Source organism: Acanthochromis polyacanthus, chromosome 15, assembly GCF_021347895.1.
Source record: "Acanthochromis polyacanthus isolate Apoly-LR-REF ecotype Palm Island chromosome 15, KAUST_Apoly_ChrSc, whole genome shotgun sequence".
NCBI lineage: Eukaryota > Metazoa > Chordata > Actinopteri > Pomacentridae > Acanthochromis > Acanthochromis polyacanthus.
Genome location: NC_067127.1, coordinates 19,393,721 through 19,411,505, shown reverse-complemented (window position 1 = coordinate 19,411,505; position 17,785 = coordinate 19,393,721). Strand labels below are relative to the sequence as shown.

At 41.1% G+C, this 17,785-nt stretch overlaps 1 protein-coding gene across 1 annotated transcript in view; it reads right to left on the bottom strand.

Moving 5' to 3' along the window:
- Positions 1–17,785, bottom strand: part of vwc2 (von Willebrand factor C domain containing 2) — a 31,762-nt gene that overhangs the window by 10,275 nt on the left and 3,702 nt on the right. The window contains exons 2-3 of the mRNA XM_022215218.2: positions 8,508–9,255; positions 6,999–7,128 (exon numbers count right to left, since the gene is read on the bottom strand). Of these exons, the coding sequence (XP_022070910.1) occupies positions 6,999–7,128; positions 8,508–9,176 (799 nt within the window). The 5' untranslated portion in view covers positions 9,177–9,255. The remainder of the gene's footprint in view (positions 1–6,998; positions 7,129–8,507; positions 9,256–17,785) is intronic.

The window sequence follows — 17,785 nt, the reverse complement described above, 5'->3', positions numbered from 1 at the left end:
TGGGGAAGTTTATTGTAAGGTTATGTTGCCAAACTCATCAGATATACAAAAACACCACCGTCCAAAAGTTTGTGGTCACGAAGAAATGGGCTTATTTTTTGAAAGAAAAACTTTTTTTTTCAATGAAGATCACATCAAATTAATCAGAAATACAGTCTAGACATTGTTAATGTGGTAAATGACTATTCTAGCTGGAAACAACTGATTTTTAATGAAATATCCACATAGAGGTACAGAGGAACATTTCCAGCAACCATCACTCCTGTGTTCTAATGCTACGTTGTGTTAGCTAATGGTGTTGAAAGGCTAATTGATGATTAGAAAACTCTTGTGCAATTATGTTAGCACATGAATAAAAGTGGAAAACATGAAAATGCCTGGGTGACCCCAAACTTTTGAACGGTATAATATATAGGTATCTTTATTTGTAAAAATTAACAAAACAAAAATTTACAACAAATAACTTTTTTCATTTCATTTTTAAACTAAAACACTAGGTCTGAGTTCATTTTGTATGTCTTACATCATCTTAAAACCTCATTTATGATGTTTTATTGCACACTGAGGCATATTTTAAGGAACTTAAACGTGTTTTTGTTGTTTTAAACTGAATCAGCGCAAAAGGGGTTTTGAGCACTAAAGCTATTGTCAGATGAAATATTGCAACAGATTGGCAACAGATATCATTTCCAATGAAAAAATACATTTCTGTGTAAAATCTATTACTTTGTTTCAAAAATGTCTGGAAAATTAGTGGTAAATTTGCCACTGATATTATTGTAAGCTACATTACGATTTGGATAGCAACAGTAACTAAGGAATATGGGGCTCAGTAATAAAGAAGCATAATTTTTGCATTCATTGACCGAGGCTATCTCTGTTTGCAGCATTATTCCTTATCTGTGCTGTCAGTATGAGATGAAAGATGGGCAAACCACATCATTTTACATCCCTATAAACAACTTCCTTTTGACTCATATGTTTTTTTGATGTGTTCCTTTTTAAAAAACCTGCCACATCTTAAAAGGCCCTCTATGAATCATGCCTCTCTTAATTTAAATGAATCTCTATCCCTCTTGGCAACCAGGCTACCATGTCTCGTGCTGCTCTATTTGAAGTGATTTTGGCTCCAGTTCAGACTGTTTATCACATCCCCCCCAGATTAGTGCTGACCCTAATGTCTGAGTCTTGAAGAGCCACACTTGTTTCCTTATGCGTTGCCAAGGCGATACCCTGCAAGAGCAAAGGACAAGAGGGAGGGAGCTGTGGCCGAGGTGCCAGCGAAAGGGAGAGAGAGAGAGAGAGAGAGAGAGAGAGGCTTCTCTTGCATTGATTTTTATTTTGCCTAAGCATTCTTCAAAAGCAGATGCAGCAAGACAGTGCTTCAGTGCCTCTACCTATATGTCCAAGAAGAAGAAAAACAACGCTTCAAAAATATTGGCAGCAGAAAAAAAAAAAAAAACACTCCGGTGTAGAGAACATGTTTTCTCTCTTTGACTCATATTGATTTGATGTTCTTTACATGAATCAATATTGTTTAATTAAACTTTATGGCAGCAAGCGAATGATAGTCACAAACTTTAGAGGCTATGAAACCATTTAATTGCAATGTGATCCAGTGCTTTAAGATAATGAGTAAAAAATGATGAGAACCTGCCTCCATTCACAGCTGTTCTTTGATATTCATGAACAACTGTCTGGGGTGGATGTTAGCGATACCTCTCACTTTCATCTTCCTCCCCTGGCTCTTCCCCAAGTGTCTCCTTGCATACAGGCTGAATAACACATCTGAGGCAGGGTGCTCTGCCATAAGCATTGATTTTGCATGCCTGAAAAGGCCAAGATAATGCTTGTGCATAATTGATGAACTTATCAAACATTGAAATACTTCATTGTGATTTATATCAATAGTGAGGAAAACGGTGAAGAGGAAAAGGGCTGTTTGCTGGGAAATGAGGGTAAGAGACAGGAGAGATGACTTGTTGAATAAAAAAGCTGTTTTTTTTCTCTCTCTTTACAGATCTTATGTTTCAATGTTTCACCTCATTTGTTCCATTTCTCTCCTTTTTTGAATACTTTTCAGTGCACGCTGTTCGACTCTGTGATCCATTTTTCTTTACTTTTTGGTGGCGTTACACATCTGGATGAGCGTGTGATTCTTTGCCATTAATGAGCTGAGCTTTGATGTGACACTTCGAATGCGGCAGAGATCCTGGGAGGTCTTAACATCTGCCCGCACCTCAAACAACATCTGCAGACGAGACAAACAACAGAACCAGAGGAGGAACTCTCTGACGACCTCCAGTAACCTTATTTTACATCATCGGCGTGTTTCATCACGGAGCTACCACTTCGGAGCTGTCTCATATTGAGTGCAGCGTGATCAACGGAGGCGAGATGGGAGTTGACAATCGATGATCTTCATCATTTAAATCACGGCGTCTGCAATACCTGGCAAAGTAGCATCATGAATAAAAGACAAAGTGAAATCCAATGTGTAATCATTTTGATATTGATATGACCTGAAAGAAGATCAGTGATGTTATTTAGACTGATGTCTCATTTACTTCTGTTTACATCCAATTAGCAATTCCTGCAATTATTTAATAAGGTATCCCGTGTGTCGTTAGTTTTTTTCGCATGTTATTGTGTTTACTTTATTGTGTCAAGTCTTGTGTGAAATGAACTGGAAATGCAAATGCAATCATGCTGCAATTAAGTCTTGAAGAAAACATGTTTTTGATTATTCCCTGACGAAGGCCTCCATTTTCTCCAGGAGGTGGAAGGTGACCGGCAGCATGCAGTCTCACAAAGATGTTGAATGTTTACACCTCGTGTTTACACGGTGACAACCTCGCAAGCCGTGTTCATGAAATCACAGCCAGAAATGTTTCCCGTCCAATAAGAGGCTGTTAAACACACATTGGTACAAAGATTCTCAATCTAATTAACAGTTTGAGCTCTGATATTCACAGCTATCCGGAATATGTGAAAACACCAGCAGGAGGCACAGAAAAGTGAAAACGGAGTCAAAATGATTGTCACATTTCTAAAAATACATAAAAATCTCATCTGCTGCAGCGTTAAAAACACTGTAGCCTGACTGCTGCACAGATGAGGCGTAAATGCTGCCAAAGGCTATTTCTGCCTCTTCATAAATACCACTGTGCTCCCGTAGATTACGCTAACAGAGTGTGAGACCGAGCTGACAGAAGCTGCATGACGACGAAGGAGCGGGCTTCTAATTTTAGCTAAGTGTCATACAGGTGTATGTGAAAGGAAACAATACGACCAGGTTAGCAGGGACACTCCAGTAATTTACTACTTCTATTCCATGAATTTGAAGGACTTTGGGAAAGATTAAATTATTCAGAATAGCAGCAAAAAGTCACTCAGTCCCCATAATGCAACTCAACAATGTTTTTCATTGAATTGCAAAGTGGAAGAAGCTATTTTGGGTGCTTCTGTTTCAGTACAAAAAAAGGCCAGTTCATTTTCGTACAGACATTGTTAGGTGACTGAGAGTTGGTTTGGAAGGTCATCACAGATTAATGGTTGAATCAAAAGTGGAACTGCTGAGGTGGTTCAGAGTTTTGCTCAGTGTGTGAACAACACCATGGCTGTTGACTGCTCACTTTTTTTCCCCCTTTCTTAGACTCGGAATTCATAGAGATGCTTTGTTCAGCTTTTATACATTATAAAAGTTGCGATCAAAAAAGCAAGTTTTGTTCTTTAAACTCTGATTTAATAATACTTTACCTCCACACATCAGTAATGATGTCAAGAACAGCATGCATCCAAGTATCTATATTAAAGTGAATCAGTAGTAGTCTAATTTTAAACTGTAAAAAATTAACTTTGATTTTGATCTCAATCCATTTTTAGTCCGCCAAGGAATGTGGCCGAGTTATGTGATGATCAGCGTACGTTTGTCCATCTGTTAATCTGTCTGTGCACAACATTGCTCAAAAACGGACTAACGGATTTGGATGAAATTTTCAGGGAAGGTCAGAAATGACACAAGAACCAAGTGATAAGATTTAGGCAGTGATGCAGCTTGTAGTCTAGATTCACGGATTTGTTAAAGATTTCTGTCATATGCGAGATAGCGGCACAACGTGTCCACTACGTCAGCTTCCTGCCGATGATCACACGATTGTGATCCTACTACAAACCGACCGCTGCGGACTTATCTGTTGGAAATGATACAAGGAACAACTGATAAAATTGTGGAGTTGTTTCCAAATCCCATCAATTCCTGATGCCCGCTACATATTTAGGTCACGTGATTCGGGATCCATACAAAATATACACATGCATAACACACGCCTGTGCTCACTGCATGGTCTGTTCTTGTAAAAGATTTCATCTGTCAGAAATGATACATTGACTGAGTAGCCTTGGTGGTGAACTGTGCTCTGAATGCGTTTCTTGTTTAATCTGTAATTTCCCTGTTTTGCAAAGTTATAAATAACTAGTGAAATCAATGAAAATTCACATGTTAGCTAGAAAAAACAAGCTGTAAAAATGTTCACTTTAAAATTCTATATTTTTACAAATGGTCATTCATCCTTTCACAGTGTTTTTTTCTTTTTGTTTTTGTTTTTACTAAATATAAATCAGTCAACATACTGTCATCTTACAGGTAGTTGCCTGCAGTTATTAATGTGGCCACTTGAGGCCGGCTACAAAAATCCCCTACATCAGTCCCCTCAGACCCCATGCTAAAATGTCCAAATTTACAGCAAAAATAATCATGTTTACACCCTAGAACACGCAATAATTTTGGTCTCTATAGCCAATTTCCTGATTCATGACATCTGTACAAGGTCTTATTTATTAAATAATTTACCCATTTAAATAGTACTAAGGCTTAAAGCTATGCAGGATTAAGGGCTTGGCTGCTTGGAGTGACAGGTGTGTGCTGTCATAGGACAGTCAGTGGCCCAGATATGTTCCTATTTAGCTCAACACTGCACCTTATTGCTCATTTTTGGATTAGCTGATGGTTAGGAGGAATCAGGAGCTGTCGAGATGAAGGCGGGCGAAGCCACCACGCTTCATGTCTAATCTTCATAAAACCAGTGAGTGATGTCACGGAGGGTTTGTCAATCTTTATAAACAATCTACAAGAAACCCCACAGGTTTCAAACTGCTCCAAGTTTGAAGTGCACTCAATCTTACGGCCCAAGATGAGATTAACAAGATGTCACTTGAGTCATCAATTTAGGAAGCTCCTCCAAAAGCACAGAAGCAAAGTACAACAGTTTTGCATCCTGAGTAGCACTTTCTATGTTAATATTTGAATCAGTGTGGTAACACATTAATCACAGAATCCCAAAGGACTCCACTAATCCAAGTATTTCTAATTCAGAGTGTGACAGAGTTAGTTATGGTCAGGTAACCTGGCGTCTTTAACATACTGAGCTCCGTTTATTGAATGGTAATGTGTGGTAATCTTATGGTAATAGGGACTGATGCCATCTTAAAACAGAAAATCCTTTTCGGCTGAATGAGCCCATGGATTTTGTGGGACTTTTGAATACAGATGCACACTGTCGTCAGTCTGCCACATCTTTGCACATACTGTACTGCATCTACATCTGTCTCCTGGACTGACGTGCCTGCAAATACAACCAAGCAAATCCACTGGGCATTTCACAGGGAGAAATATGGAGCACTGCCCAAACTCTGTACAAAGCAATCTCAGCATGATCAATATGTGCATATATAAAAAGTGGGTGTACAGAAGAAAAAAAAAGGGAACAAAGGACCAGCATGTATTTCCCAAGATCACAACAGGAAAATATTAATAGAGTGAGTAACCCTTCATGATTACGAATTTTTGCGACTCGTTATCTCTGAAGGTTGTGAGACAGATTTTTAATTGGAGTGGGACCACCTCTGATTGATAACTCGTCATGAGCATTCATTACTTTTGTTTTATGAGTTTATAATGACACATGAATTATCCTAATGGGATATTCTGGGTATAATTATAATGAAGTGCATAGATGGAAGTCATAGGCTGGATACGGTGGACATTTTGTGTATTTAATCCATTTAAATGATCATCTTAATGTATTTTCTTCATATCTCTTTTGAGAATAAAGTTCGCTGCAAGATAGTCTGTAGTTTCTCTTCTAGTTCTCTTGCACTCGTCATTTAACGTGCAAAAGTTTTGACAAACCGCATGAAAATCAAGATGTTTTGCTTGCAGTTATACTCAAAAATGATACCGTCATCTAGTAAGCAGCTCATACAGACAAAGCATTTTTACAGTACGTAGATTCATGCAGATTGTTTGCTCTAGTTTACAGCAGGCAGCCTGCACCACTTTAAGATTCCAAGTCAGAGATACATATCGCAAGTCATCATTCTTTTTGCTGAAGGAAGCAATGTTGCTGACATTGCCACGTTGCATTAGAGTCACACCAAGAAAACAAGGGGACATAATCTAGGACATGCTGTCGGGAATCATCCGAAAGAACTTCAGATAATCGACTCTGAGCCGCAGATTTCCTTCTTCTCAGACAGGCCAAAGCTCTCAAACCAACAGGAACATAAACCTGAAACCCCCAGCAGCACAAAAAGTAAACCTACCTCAAGTGGAGCATGCGCTGCAGCCCCCATCGAATGAAACAAATCATTACATGAAATTGAAACTGAAAACGACACAAGAGGGAATGATTTACACAAAAACAAGCCATGGCTCATAACTCATTAACCATATTTTTGGTGTGACTTTCTCTAAATAGATCTGATCTGATGTGGCAAGATACAGCACACACTGCAGTGCAGCATGCTGCGTGCTTTGCGTCAGCGAAATGTGTGTCGTGCTACCTTGCCCTCATTACTCCTGTCGAGGTGCCCTTGAGCAAAAACATTCAACACTAGTCTGTTGTAGTGGTGCTACACAGCGGCCGCCACTGTAAGGCTGGTCGTACTGGGATCAAGTGTTCACCGCAGCCTTGTTGAGAGAAATCGTCTCCACTCACCGCTCTTGCAGATGGGACAGCACTGATCCGGCTCGTACTCGGGGTCCACACACTCCGTCTGCGGGCAGGCTGCCACAGAGCACAACACCTCTCCGCTTGGCTCACACCGGCACTTCTCACATGGAGACACCTGGATAGCAGAGAAGAAACAGTAATTAACACCCTCACAAGCAGCTCAGTCACAGATACACGTACACAGACTACAAAGAGTCATCTCCTCTTAATTAATTTCTTGCTATCTTTGTCTCTGGCTCTTTGTCTGCCTCGGTGTTTGTCTCAGTTTTTTGTTTTTTTCTGCTGTTCTATCTTTCTCCAGCTATCTCTGTCTCTCAAACACACACAAATGCACAAACAAATACTCCTCCCTGTCTGGCCTGTTTAGGAGTGTGTGCATTCAGTGTCACAAAGCTGCATCTATAGGGAAGTCCCATCTTTCTCAACTTCATTGCCAATGAGTGCCTCATTTTAGAGAAGGCTGAGTTGAAAATTGAACTTCACTTTCCAATCAGAGGATATGGAGAAATCAATAGGAACGGGAAACAAGAGAAAGATGCTTCCAATTTCCTTGGTGCGTGAACAGAGTTAGAAATGACTTGGTTATCTGAGCGTTCCTGTGTACCTTGAACAGAACAAATGTGGGACAAAGGCTGGGACTGGCAGAATACGGCTGGAATTACATCCAGGGTCTACAATGCCGTGAAAGGTTTCATTTAGCAGCCGCTTATATAAAGTCGTACACCTTTAGTCTTAACAAGAGAGCAAAGGTTAATTCTACCAGCATTGATGTAGATGCAGAGGCCTGCGCCTCCGCACGGCACTCCACTGTGAAAAATGGAGAGAGGTAGCACTTAGCACAATGCCCCAGAATGTTGCAATCAAGCATAAAAACCTGCCTGTTGCTTAGTTTCAAAGTGCCCCCCCCCTCCACACACACACAAAGGCTGATGCATGCCGCTTGTGGAAGTGGAGATTTCTGTAGATTTCCTTAAGCAGAGACTTGACAAAGAGCTGTCAGCTACACCAGGAGTTAGAGGAAGAAATCCCATATTAGCCCGAACCACCTGGTGAGAGACTCGCCAACGTAAAGTGGAGCATTAGGTGCTGCTAAATGAAGTGCCAGAAGATAAAACATTAAAGATTTTGCAAGTGCATCTCTGTGTCTTCTCTCTGAAACACCCACATGCAGCAGAGCGCTCTGCAGTTGTAACATTACTATAACTGTAACGCTATCATGTGTTTCAACAAACTGAATATGGAAACACTCCTGCTGAAACTGCATTGCTAAATCTAACCTCCGGTAATATTCTGGCGTTGTGTGAGAAAAAAGACAAGTGCTGACCTTTGCCATTATAAATCTGCCTGCCTGCTCGCTTCCATGCTGCAAGGCAAGGTAACTAGTTTCTGTGTAGTGCCTGTGATAAACTCCATTGATGGCGAGGAGTGTTCTGTCAGCACTTCTTTCAACTTTGAGCATGTCAAAAAAGAGTGAATGCACTTAATGGGACTCACCTTAAATTCTTCTAGCGAGGCATAGATCTTTCCCCGGAACTCGCAGTAGTTCTTTTTCTCCTTGCACTGAGGGCAGCATTGGCTTGTGTCCACTTTAATGCAGCGAGGGTGAACCTTGGGACATTCGGGCTTGGTACACATAGGGCCCTCGTCTGTGCAGAGGCAAGGGCAAGTTGAAGGGCCCGGGGTGAACTCCTCGCCGATGGCAAACACAAAGCCGCTCTCATCCATGCAGCCTTTGCCCCTGTAGTCTGGGTAGGCGTACTCGTCGATGGCGTCCAGGGAGAGCGTGACGTCACTGGTGGGGCCCTCGTCTATTTGGTTCGGGCTGTCCTGTTCGCTCCACAGCTCCTGGGAATTCCCGCCTTTAGATCCTCGTGCCTGGGATGTGAGGTTGGGCCTGGCGCGGCTCACAGCAGTCCTGTTGGGGCCCAGAGCATTGATTTCCTCTGGCTGCGGCTGCTGCTGCTGCTGCTGCTGAGCAGCATATCCCACTGGCTCCTCGGGGCTCTGCTTGTCCTGGTGTTTGTCCTCCCTGGCTTGGGTCAAAACCCTTTCCAGGCGTTCTCGGCTCACCGGTACGCTCGCTATAGGATTACACTGAGCGCCGCTCATCAGGAACCCAAGAACAAAGAGAACTTCTGATGTCATGGCAACGGAGTGCAGCATCTCTCCCCACCACCAGCGAGGTGGGAAAACACCTTGGCTCACATAACACACTTCACATCTCAGGTGTGAGCCAGTCCATCTGGAAAGAGAAAATTAAACTGGCATTATGCGCTCAGCAGGTATTTTGTCACTTTTTTGATCCCAGGTGTGGTGTTTGTCTCATTTAGCCTCTAGAACAGCGCAGGAAATTCGGTTGACTTCAGAGCACTGCTTCATCATGTCAACCGAACATCCCGCTGAGTGTGATGCAAGCCTGTAGGATCAGTGAATTGGATCATCAGGATGAGGAGCATTCACAGGAAATCGATATCGCTTCATACTGTAACACTTCCCTGCATCAATCGGTCCCAGCAGTGATTGAGTAAGAGGAAAATGGCCAAAGAACAACCTGAATCTAACGCTCCTAAGCTCTTGCTCCTCTTACGGAGCAAAGAATCGAGATCGATGTCTGCTTTTTTTAAATGAATCACAGCAAACTGTACAAAAGAGGAAATTGATTTGAAAATAGGACATAATGTCAGTCTGGAAAGATGAATTTACTAGAGCTGACAGAAGTAGCCATATCAATTTCAAAATAAAGACAAATCTGCTTCAGCTATTGCAAAGAAGTGCAGGTGTCTCAAAACTGTCTGTGAAAGGGGTCCGCTGAATATTTCATTATTTTGCTTTAATCAGGAGCAAAAGCACATCACTTTCCTCCCAGCTTTCAGCACTGTGTCAGGAGTCAATATACAACAGCTCCAGTCAACTAAAATCCCAGGATCAACTGCAGAGGCTGCACATTTTTGAAAAAGCTGTAGTCAATGTTTTTGTTTTTGTCTCCTGCTTAACTTGATTTACTGCGGCATCTTGAAATTCAAATGCCTGCTATGATGCTTTGCTGCGTTCGGTGGCCTACTTCCATTCATTTCCCTCACACCAAATGTTCGGTGTCATCGCTGAGCTCCGTTTAGCGGGCTGCAGTCGTGTTCGCGTTCACGGCTTATTTTGAAAAAAGAAGGGGGGGGGGGGGGGATCACTCTGTATCGACTGACTTCACAATAACTGTAAAGTTCCGTCTGTGCTTGTTTAAGAATAGTTCACCATATTGATTAACATATCAACGTCAATGAAGACAGCTCATTTCCAACCGGCTGATTGGGAGCCTTAAACGGCAGGTGATGAGAAACTAAGCAGTAAGTAAACAGTAGGCAATTAGGCATGTGGTAACACACAGTGCAGACACAATGCAGGGATAAGCAGCCACATGGACGCTGCTTGACGGTCGGAAAACCAAAGTCTCTCCGTATGTTTCGAATCATGTGTTTTGATATTCATGAATTCTGCTCCATTCCGAGGGAAAAAGGCAGAAATTGACTGCTGGCACACCAGCGGTATTTGAGTAGTGTTTTAGCTGAATTGCTATGTTTGAGGCAGAATCCTTGGAGCTGCTGTGGAACTCAGAGGAAGCAGAACGAGGTGCATACCGATAACACTGCTGCAGCTGAGAGAGGGGGAGAGAGAGCGGGAGAGAGAGGGAGAGATGATCCCAAGCCTCATTAGTAAAAGGACCTCATTTGGCTTTTCTCAGCCTCACCTCTCCACCTTAACAGCTGTTACTAGCTGTCACACTAATACTGTTGCTGATGCTGCTGTTGTGCTCTCCGTCAGGACTGAGCTCTGGGTGGCCCTCAGGCTGATTGGCAACAGGGAGCAAACTAGCCACAGTATCACAGTATGTTAAAGGCCAAGGTGCCAATACGTCTATAAAATCCTCTCCATCAACAAAAACCCACGAAAAGGCGAAAATAACTAATTATTTTGAGCCAAACGCATGAGGGTTTAAGCGGAGTGTGGTCCAACTCGCTGAGCTGTAGGTCTCACAGGCACCCCGCCTCTCTCAGTACATAAAAGCTGCTGGTGTCCGTATAACTTTGCCTGCTAATGATGAGGTAGGCTGATTAGCTCGTGGCTTCACACGAGTACAGCAAACGTATGCCAGAATGTCCCCTGAGTGAACATGAAATTCTACTACAAAGTGCAACGAGTAGGTGTAATACATTTTACTAATCTGGACATATAACATGAAAAATTGCACTTGGCAAACACGCTACCAAGCCCGTCTGTTCGTTGAAATAACTTGTTGATTTGTTAATTATGCGCTACGTCCTGCTATGCCAGCTGTAGTCTGCCAGCTCTAATACTGACCAGCATACAGTGAGAAATTAAAGGAAAAACCTGAATGCTTGATTTTCATTTCCTTAGAGGGAAGACTGACCTTTATCCTGTCATGAAACATTTCTATCCTGATGGGAGTGGCCTCTTTACCCATGCTCCATCCACAGGCCGCAGAGGTGACTGAATGGTTTGATAAAAAATGATGTGAATCGTAGGCTAAGGTCTGTGCAGTCATCAGATCACAACCCGCTTGTACACCTATGAGAGATTTTAGCCTGACCTGTTAGACAGCGCTCTGCACCGCCATCATCAAAGCACTAAATGAGAGCCGAGAAAGACATCCATCCGTTCAATAGAGTTCAGAGACTCGTAGAATCAATGCCAAGGGTTATTAAAGCTGCTCTGGTGGTACGTGGTGACCAAACGCAAGACACTTCATGTTGGTTTTTCTTTTAATTTGTCACCCATCTGTATCTTCTGTACCGAGTCAATAACAAACACAGAAAAATACTCAATCCCCATCTCCATTATTGCAGAACAACTGCACTATTTACTCATCTATAAAACCTCGACCTGCTGATTTACAAAAATGCAACTCCTAAAAAATAGGAACTACGTTGAGATTTTTAAAGATATCTGTCTCCTGCAGGAATCAATGAGCTCACTCTGACAGCAACAGACAGGCCAGAGAAATCTAAAAATGCTGAAAGACAGACTTGTGCATTATTGGTTTTGGTTTTAATATGACGACAGCATACTTTGTGGGTCAAAAAAGGTTTTCCACAGCCAAGAGTTATTAATATAATTTAATAACATAATAAAGTACTACATTTACGAGAAAAAAAATCTGTCATTGCAGGACATCTTAACCATAACTGTGACCATTTAATGCCACAGTTCCTTATATCCAGTCACATTCTTTCTCTCTGTCTTTTTATAGTGTCCATGCGTTATAAAACAGTGAGTTAATAAACCTTAAAATTATATGCAGCAGATTGAGTTTATTCAGGCAGGCTTTTCACATGCTCCTCACAAAACATTAGGAGCTGGGCCATTTTAAGTGACATGACCTGGGATTGTAGCAGCTGAGCACAGCGACACACACCTGCTCCTCTCCCAGGTTGCAGCAAACGTCTGCTGGTCAGCCACAACATTAAAACCACCTGCCTCGTATAATAATGGTGAATTCTTTGGGGTAGGGCCTCCACGGATCGGGCGTGTTCCAGTTCATGTTAGTGCCTGAGGCTTCTCATCGTGTTTCTTGAGCCAGTTCTGAACAATTTTTGTGGAGTATCAGATTCCACTGGCCTGCTGAGAGCGTGCTGGCTCCATGGGGCGGTGTGCTTTTCAAAGTAGCGTCCACATGAACGCCAGCATCCAAAGTTTCTCAAGAGAACATTAGATTGGAACAATTTGATCAATGTTTTACAGCCAGCCTCCTGGTAGTTTTAATGCTGTGGCTGAAAACTATCTGTAGTCTCATCTCTGTGGCTTGGTCTGGGGTGTGTTTTCGCCAGCACAGATACTACTAATGATCAAAGAACTATTAAAGGAATATCATAGGAATACTACAGGCAATGTGTCCCTATGATCCTTATGCTCTTTTGTGGCTGCATGTTGCTACTTCTCACTTAGGAATTCTGCTCTGGTTTCAGAGAAATGTGTGCTAGATATAGGTGACGTTATAGTTCGATGATGCAGATTATTGACAGTCAGGGAATATGAGGGCCTGAATACTCCAGTGCCTGTGTGATTGAGGCACCGGAGGGATGAGAGAAGAAGGAGAAGGTGGATGGTAAACTCGTAACCACAGTCTAACTTATTGCTAATGTTACTGTAAGTTATTTATAACTTAGTCAGAATGCAGCTTATTTGCTATTGGACCTGAACCCACTCGACCTGCAGGTCAACTCACCCGACCCACGGGTTATGAATCGACCCATGAGTCACTATGATCCGACCTCGCAAAGTGAAATGATGTAGGCCCTTGACAAAACAAATAAAAACTTTTGACTTTAGCATCTCAGAAAATATCCAAGTTTTTGTTCTTCTAAATTTGTGATTTTAAAGTTTTATTTATTCATTAGGGGTCAAGTGATTTTCCGACAATAACTATAAATAATCAGGGAGTCTAATTACCAAAATATGCAGTAAAAATTAAAATCTCTCGTCAAAGTTTACAAGACGATCAGTCAGAAGGTGCTATGGTCAGTATATACTAAAATTCATTTGTATTATCTAGAATCAGTTCAAAAAACAACACAAAATCAACATGACCTGGCGCTGAGCACAGGTATGTTTTTTATGTGTACATTATGTACGGATACCAAATTGCATGACCTAAATATGTAGCAGGTGGCGAGAATTAACGGGACTCAGAAACATTCCCACAATTTAATCAATTATTCCTTGTATGATTTCTGACAGATAAGTCCTGATAGTCAGCAGTGGTCAATTTGTAGTAGAATCGCAATCATGTGATCATCAGCAGTCAGCTGACGTAGTGTTTACTTGTTGTCATAATTACAGTGATGCTATCTCGCAATGATACAGAAATCTTTAACAAATCTGTGATTCCAGACTATAAGCCACATCACTGCCAAAATCTAATCAATTGATCATTGTATTATTTCTGACCTTCCCTGAAATTTCATCCAAATCCGTTTGTCCATTTTTGAGTAATGTTGCTAACAGACAGATCATCACATACAGTAACTCCGCCGCATTCCTTGGCGCTGTAATAATCAGAAAAAAAATCTAATCTGATATTCAACCAGTCAACTGACTCCTATAATTTCCTCTCATAATATATCCGAGCTCTTTCTTGTAATCATACAACTTTAATTTCAGGTATTCTCTGCTTTATTTCAAGATATATTGTCTTTTTACCCGCGATGACACTAATTTGTTGCCGTTTTTGATTGCATTTGTTGACAATAAGGAAAATATAAAGTTGCATCCTGAAACATTTATTTTGTTAAACCGCAACAGCCCAATTTTTTTACAACCTCTTCAAATTAATTTGTTTGCCACAGTCATTACATCCTAATGCCATCTTGCCAATACAGATCACATCTTTTCTAAATGTCTCTGTAATTAATTCTCTGCCACACAGCATAATGTGCGCCCAATGTCAAAAAATTCTTCAGACTAAATTGAAACACAAATATGTCCTTTTTACTGAAGTGGCTTCTGTGAAACATTTTCAAGATGCCTTTGTGGATTCTTTTCTCTTCCACTCTTCAGGTTCAAGTGACAGCAAAAATTTCTTATGTCTATAGGTTTGCGTTTACGCCATTTGGTGAAAGGTCATGGATCTATCTTTGCCCTACAATTCTGCAAAGAATTCCCCTTTTTTTTGCTTCACTGATGTCTTCTTAGACATTCTGACATGCAGGAAAGAAACAAAACTAGGAAGTGACAGACAGATACTATACAATCACTGTCTATATGTCTCTGCAGAATTGGGTAGAAGCTTGTGTTATGGACAGTTAGAGCCAAATCAGTGGTGTTATTTTGAGTGTAATGAGCCCATAATGTGTGATATACTGCAGCAATGCTTCTGTGTTCTCTTTAAGGATCAGAACCTGATGTAGCAGCTTTTTGTTCTCATCAGCACAGTTTAAAAAGTGATGCCGCATTCAGTTATGCACTCTGCACAGGTGTGACCTAAAAGCACCCAAACGCAACAGAACCTCACATTAACTACAAGCTGCAGCCGTCAATCAGCCTCATAGCATCGTTTATATAAGCTAACATCACTGAGTTCACTCGCACTTGTGACACATTTAAACACCCACTTCAGAGCGAAAAAAAAGGAGAAAAAAACAGCACTGTAAGTGGAAAAACAGCTCTCCAATTAACACTTGTCAGCGTCAAATAATTATCTCAGGAAAACAAACACTTAATAACACTGGCAAATTAGCTGTATATTTGTGCCTTAAAGAACAGACACCTTTTCTGACCACACATACTAAATGGGGATGCAGTTTCTCTGTTTTCACATCAGTGTGTTTTTCGAGCACTGAACTAGTTATCAAAACAGAACAATTCAAAACATCAGTCGACCTTCTTTTGTAAATTTTAAAATCCAACCACATGTAGTTTGTTTTGCACTGTAATGGATGGACTGAACCTGCTGAGAGAACTTTGCAAAAAGCCTCTCATTGTTCAACATACATGATAACTCCAAGACAACCGAAACCTCCATTTGCTTTATGCAACCGTTTTTAAACCGATGGCTGATTAATAAATAATGACACAAGCAGAAGCTGTAATCCAACTACACATCCCTGGAGTACAATATACACCCATTACCCACAACATTAAAACCTCTGACTGGAGGCATTAATAACATTGATTATGTTGTCGTAATGGCACCCGTCACGAGGTGGGATACTTTAGGCAGCAAGTAAGCAGTCAGTTGCTGAAGGTAATGTGTTGGAAACAGGATACATGTGCAAGCTGAAGAATCTAAACGACTTCATCAGTGGCCAAATATTGACAGCTAGACGACTAGTGGAGAGTTCTCGGCACACAGAGGTTTGTAGCTTCTAAATGATCGAACGAAGGACGACCAGTGAACCAGCGGCAGGGTCATGGATATCCAAGGTTCACTGATGTGAGGGGAATGAAGGCTGACTCAGGTGATCTGATCCCTAAGAAGAAATCACTGTAAACCTTAATGGTACTGATAGAAAGGTGTCAGAACACACAGTTCATCACAGCTCACTGTGTAGCTGCTGACCAGTCGGCTGCTCAAGCTAATCTCTGTCCACTGTCAACCTACGAGGAAGACATGAGCGCAGAACTAGACGTGGAGCAATACGGAAAGGTGGCCAGGTCCAATGAATCACTTTTTTTTTTTACATCACCTGGACGGCTGTGCATCATTTACTGGGAGAAGAGATGGATTGGGATGCACTTCAGAAAAAGGTCATGCTGGCAGAGACAGGGTGATGGGCCAGGCAAAGTTCTGCTGGAAAACTTGGGTCATTCAATCACGTGGACGTTACTTTGAGACTTGCGGCCTTCTTAAACACTGTTACACACTCCATATATCCTTTCAAAGCAGTAATATCTCCTCAAGGCAGTGACCTCTATCAGCAGGATAAGACTCCCTGTCACTAACTTCCAGGACTTAAAGGATCTGCTGCTAAAGTCTTGGACACCTTCAGAGGTCTGTGCAGTTCATGTCTCGATGGATCAGAGATGCTTTAGCTTCACAATATTAGGCAGGTGGTTTTAATGACCACAGAATCTTGAATACATACACTACCAAAGTTTCAACACATCTTCTCACTCAATGCTTTTGATTTATTTATTTTATTTTGCACGTTGTAGATTAATACTGAAGATGAACACTTCTTTGTTTCCAACATAATTCCATATGTACTCTTTTATAGCTTTGATGTCTTCACTATTAATGTACAATGTAGAAAACAATTAAATAAAAACCAAAGAATGAGAAAGTGTGTCCAAACTTTTGAACGGTAGTGTATACTGTATATACAGGGTGGGTCATAAGTTTCCATACATAGGAAAATGTATAATGTATATTTTTAATGTTTCAGATACCCTTGAAGATGTGTGTGACGCTATGTTTGGGGACACTTGAAGGCCATGGTGTATCAGGTGAAGACAAGGGATATAAATCATCTCAAGGAACGCAACACCATTACAAGCAGAACTTCAACTGTGCTAATGCAAGTTCATCAGCTGTGGAAAACACGTATTAATATGTGTTTTCAAAACAATGGTAATCATATAGAACACACTACATAAATAAAAACGGTTGTCCAACACAAAATGTGTATTTTTCCTATGTATGGAAACTTATGGCCCACTCTGTCCATACATATATCTAAAACATCTCTGATAATATGACTAAAGTTATTGATTGAGCTGTACAAGAGTTCAAATAAACTGAATGATTATTTTGAAATTCCTCCACCACTGAGCCAGCCAGCTCATGATTCACAAACACTCTGACAAAGTTGTCAGTTCAAAACTCTGACCTGACAGGTCGAACAGCAGGAAAGACTCAGCTGGAAGCTCACCAGCAGAGGAAGCAGGTTTTCATGAAACACAATATATCAGCATTAGAACTGAGAATCAGAAAAAAAACCAGCAATTAATCATAATAAACTAGTGTTAGAATTACAGATTGCCCATAACAGCATGTAAACTGCATGTCATATATAGTATGTGTTATATAGTAGCTTAAATATGAGGCCTCTAACAGACTACAAAATATACTAAAGGCTGTATAACTATACAGGCTTTACCACTTTAAAGCTGCTGCTAATTTTATCAAACTGATTTATAAACCTGATTTTGAACCGATGACATTTTTCAGACGCCCACTTCAAAAAACAGTTTCTGTTTGAGGTCTCTAAGATCACAGCTGTTACACATGCATCAGTACAAACAGAAAAAGTACAGAGCTGTAC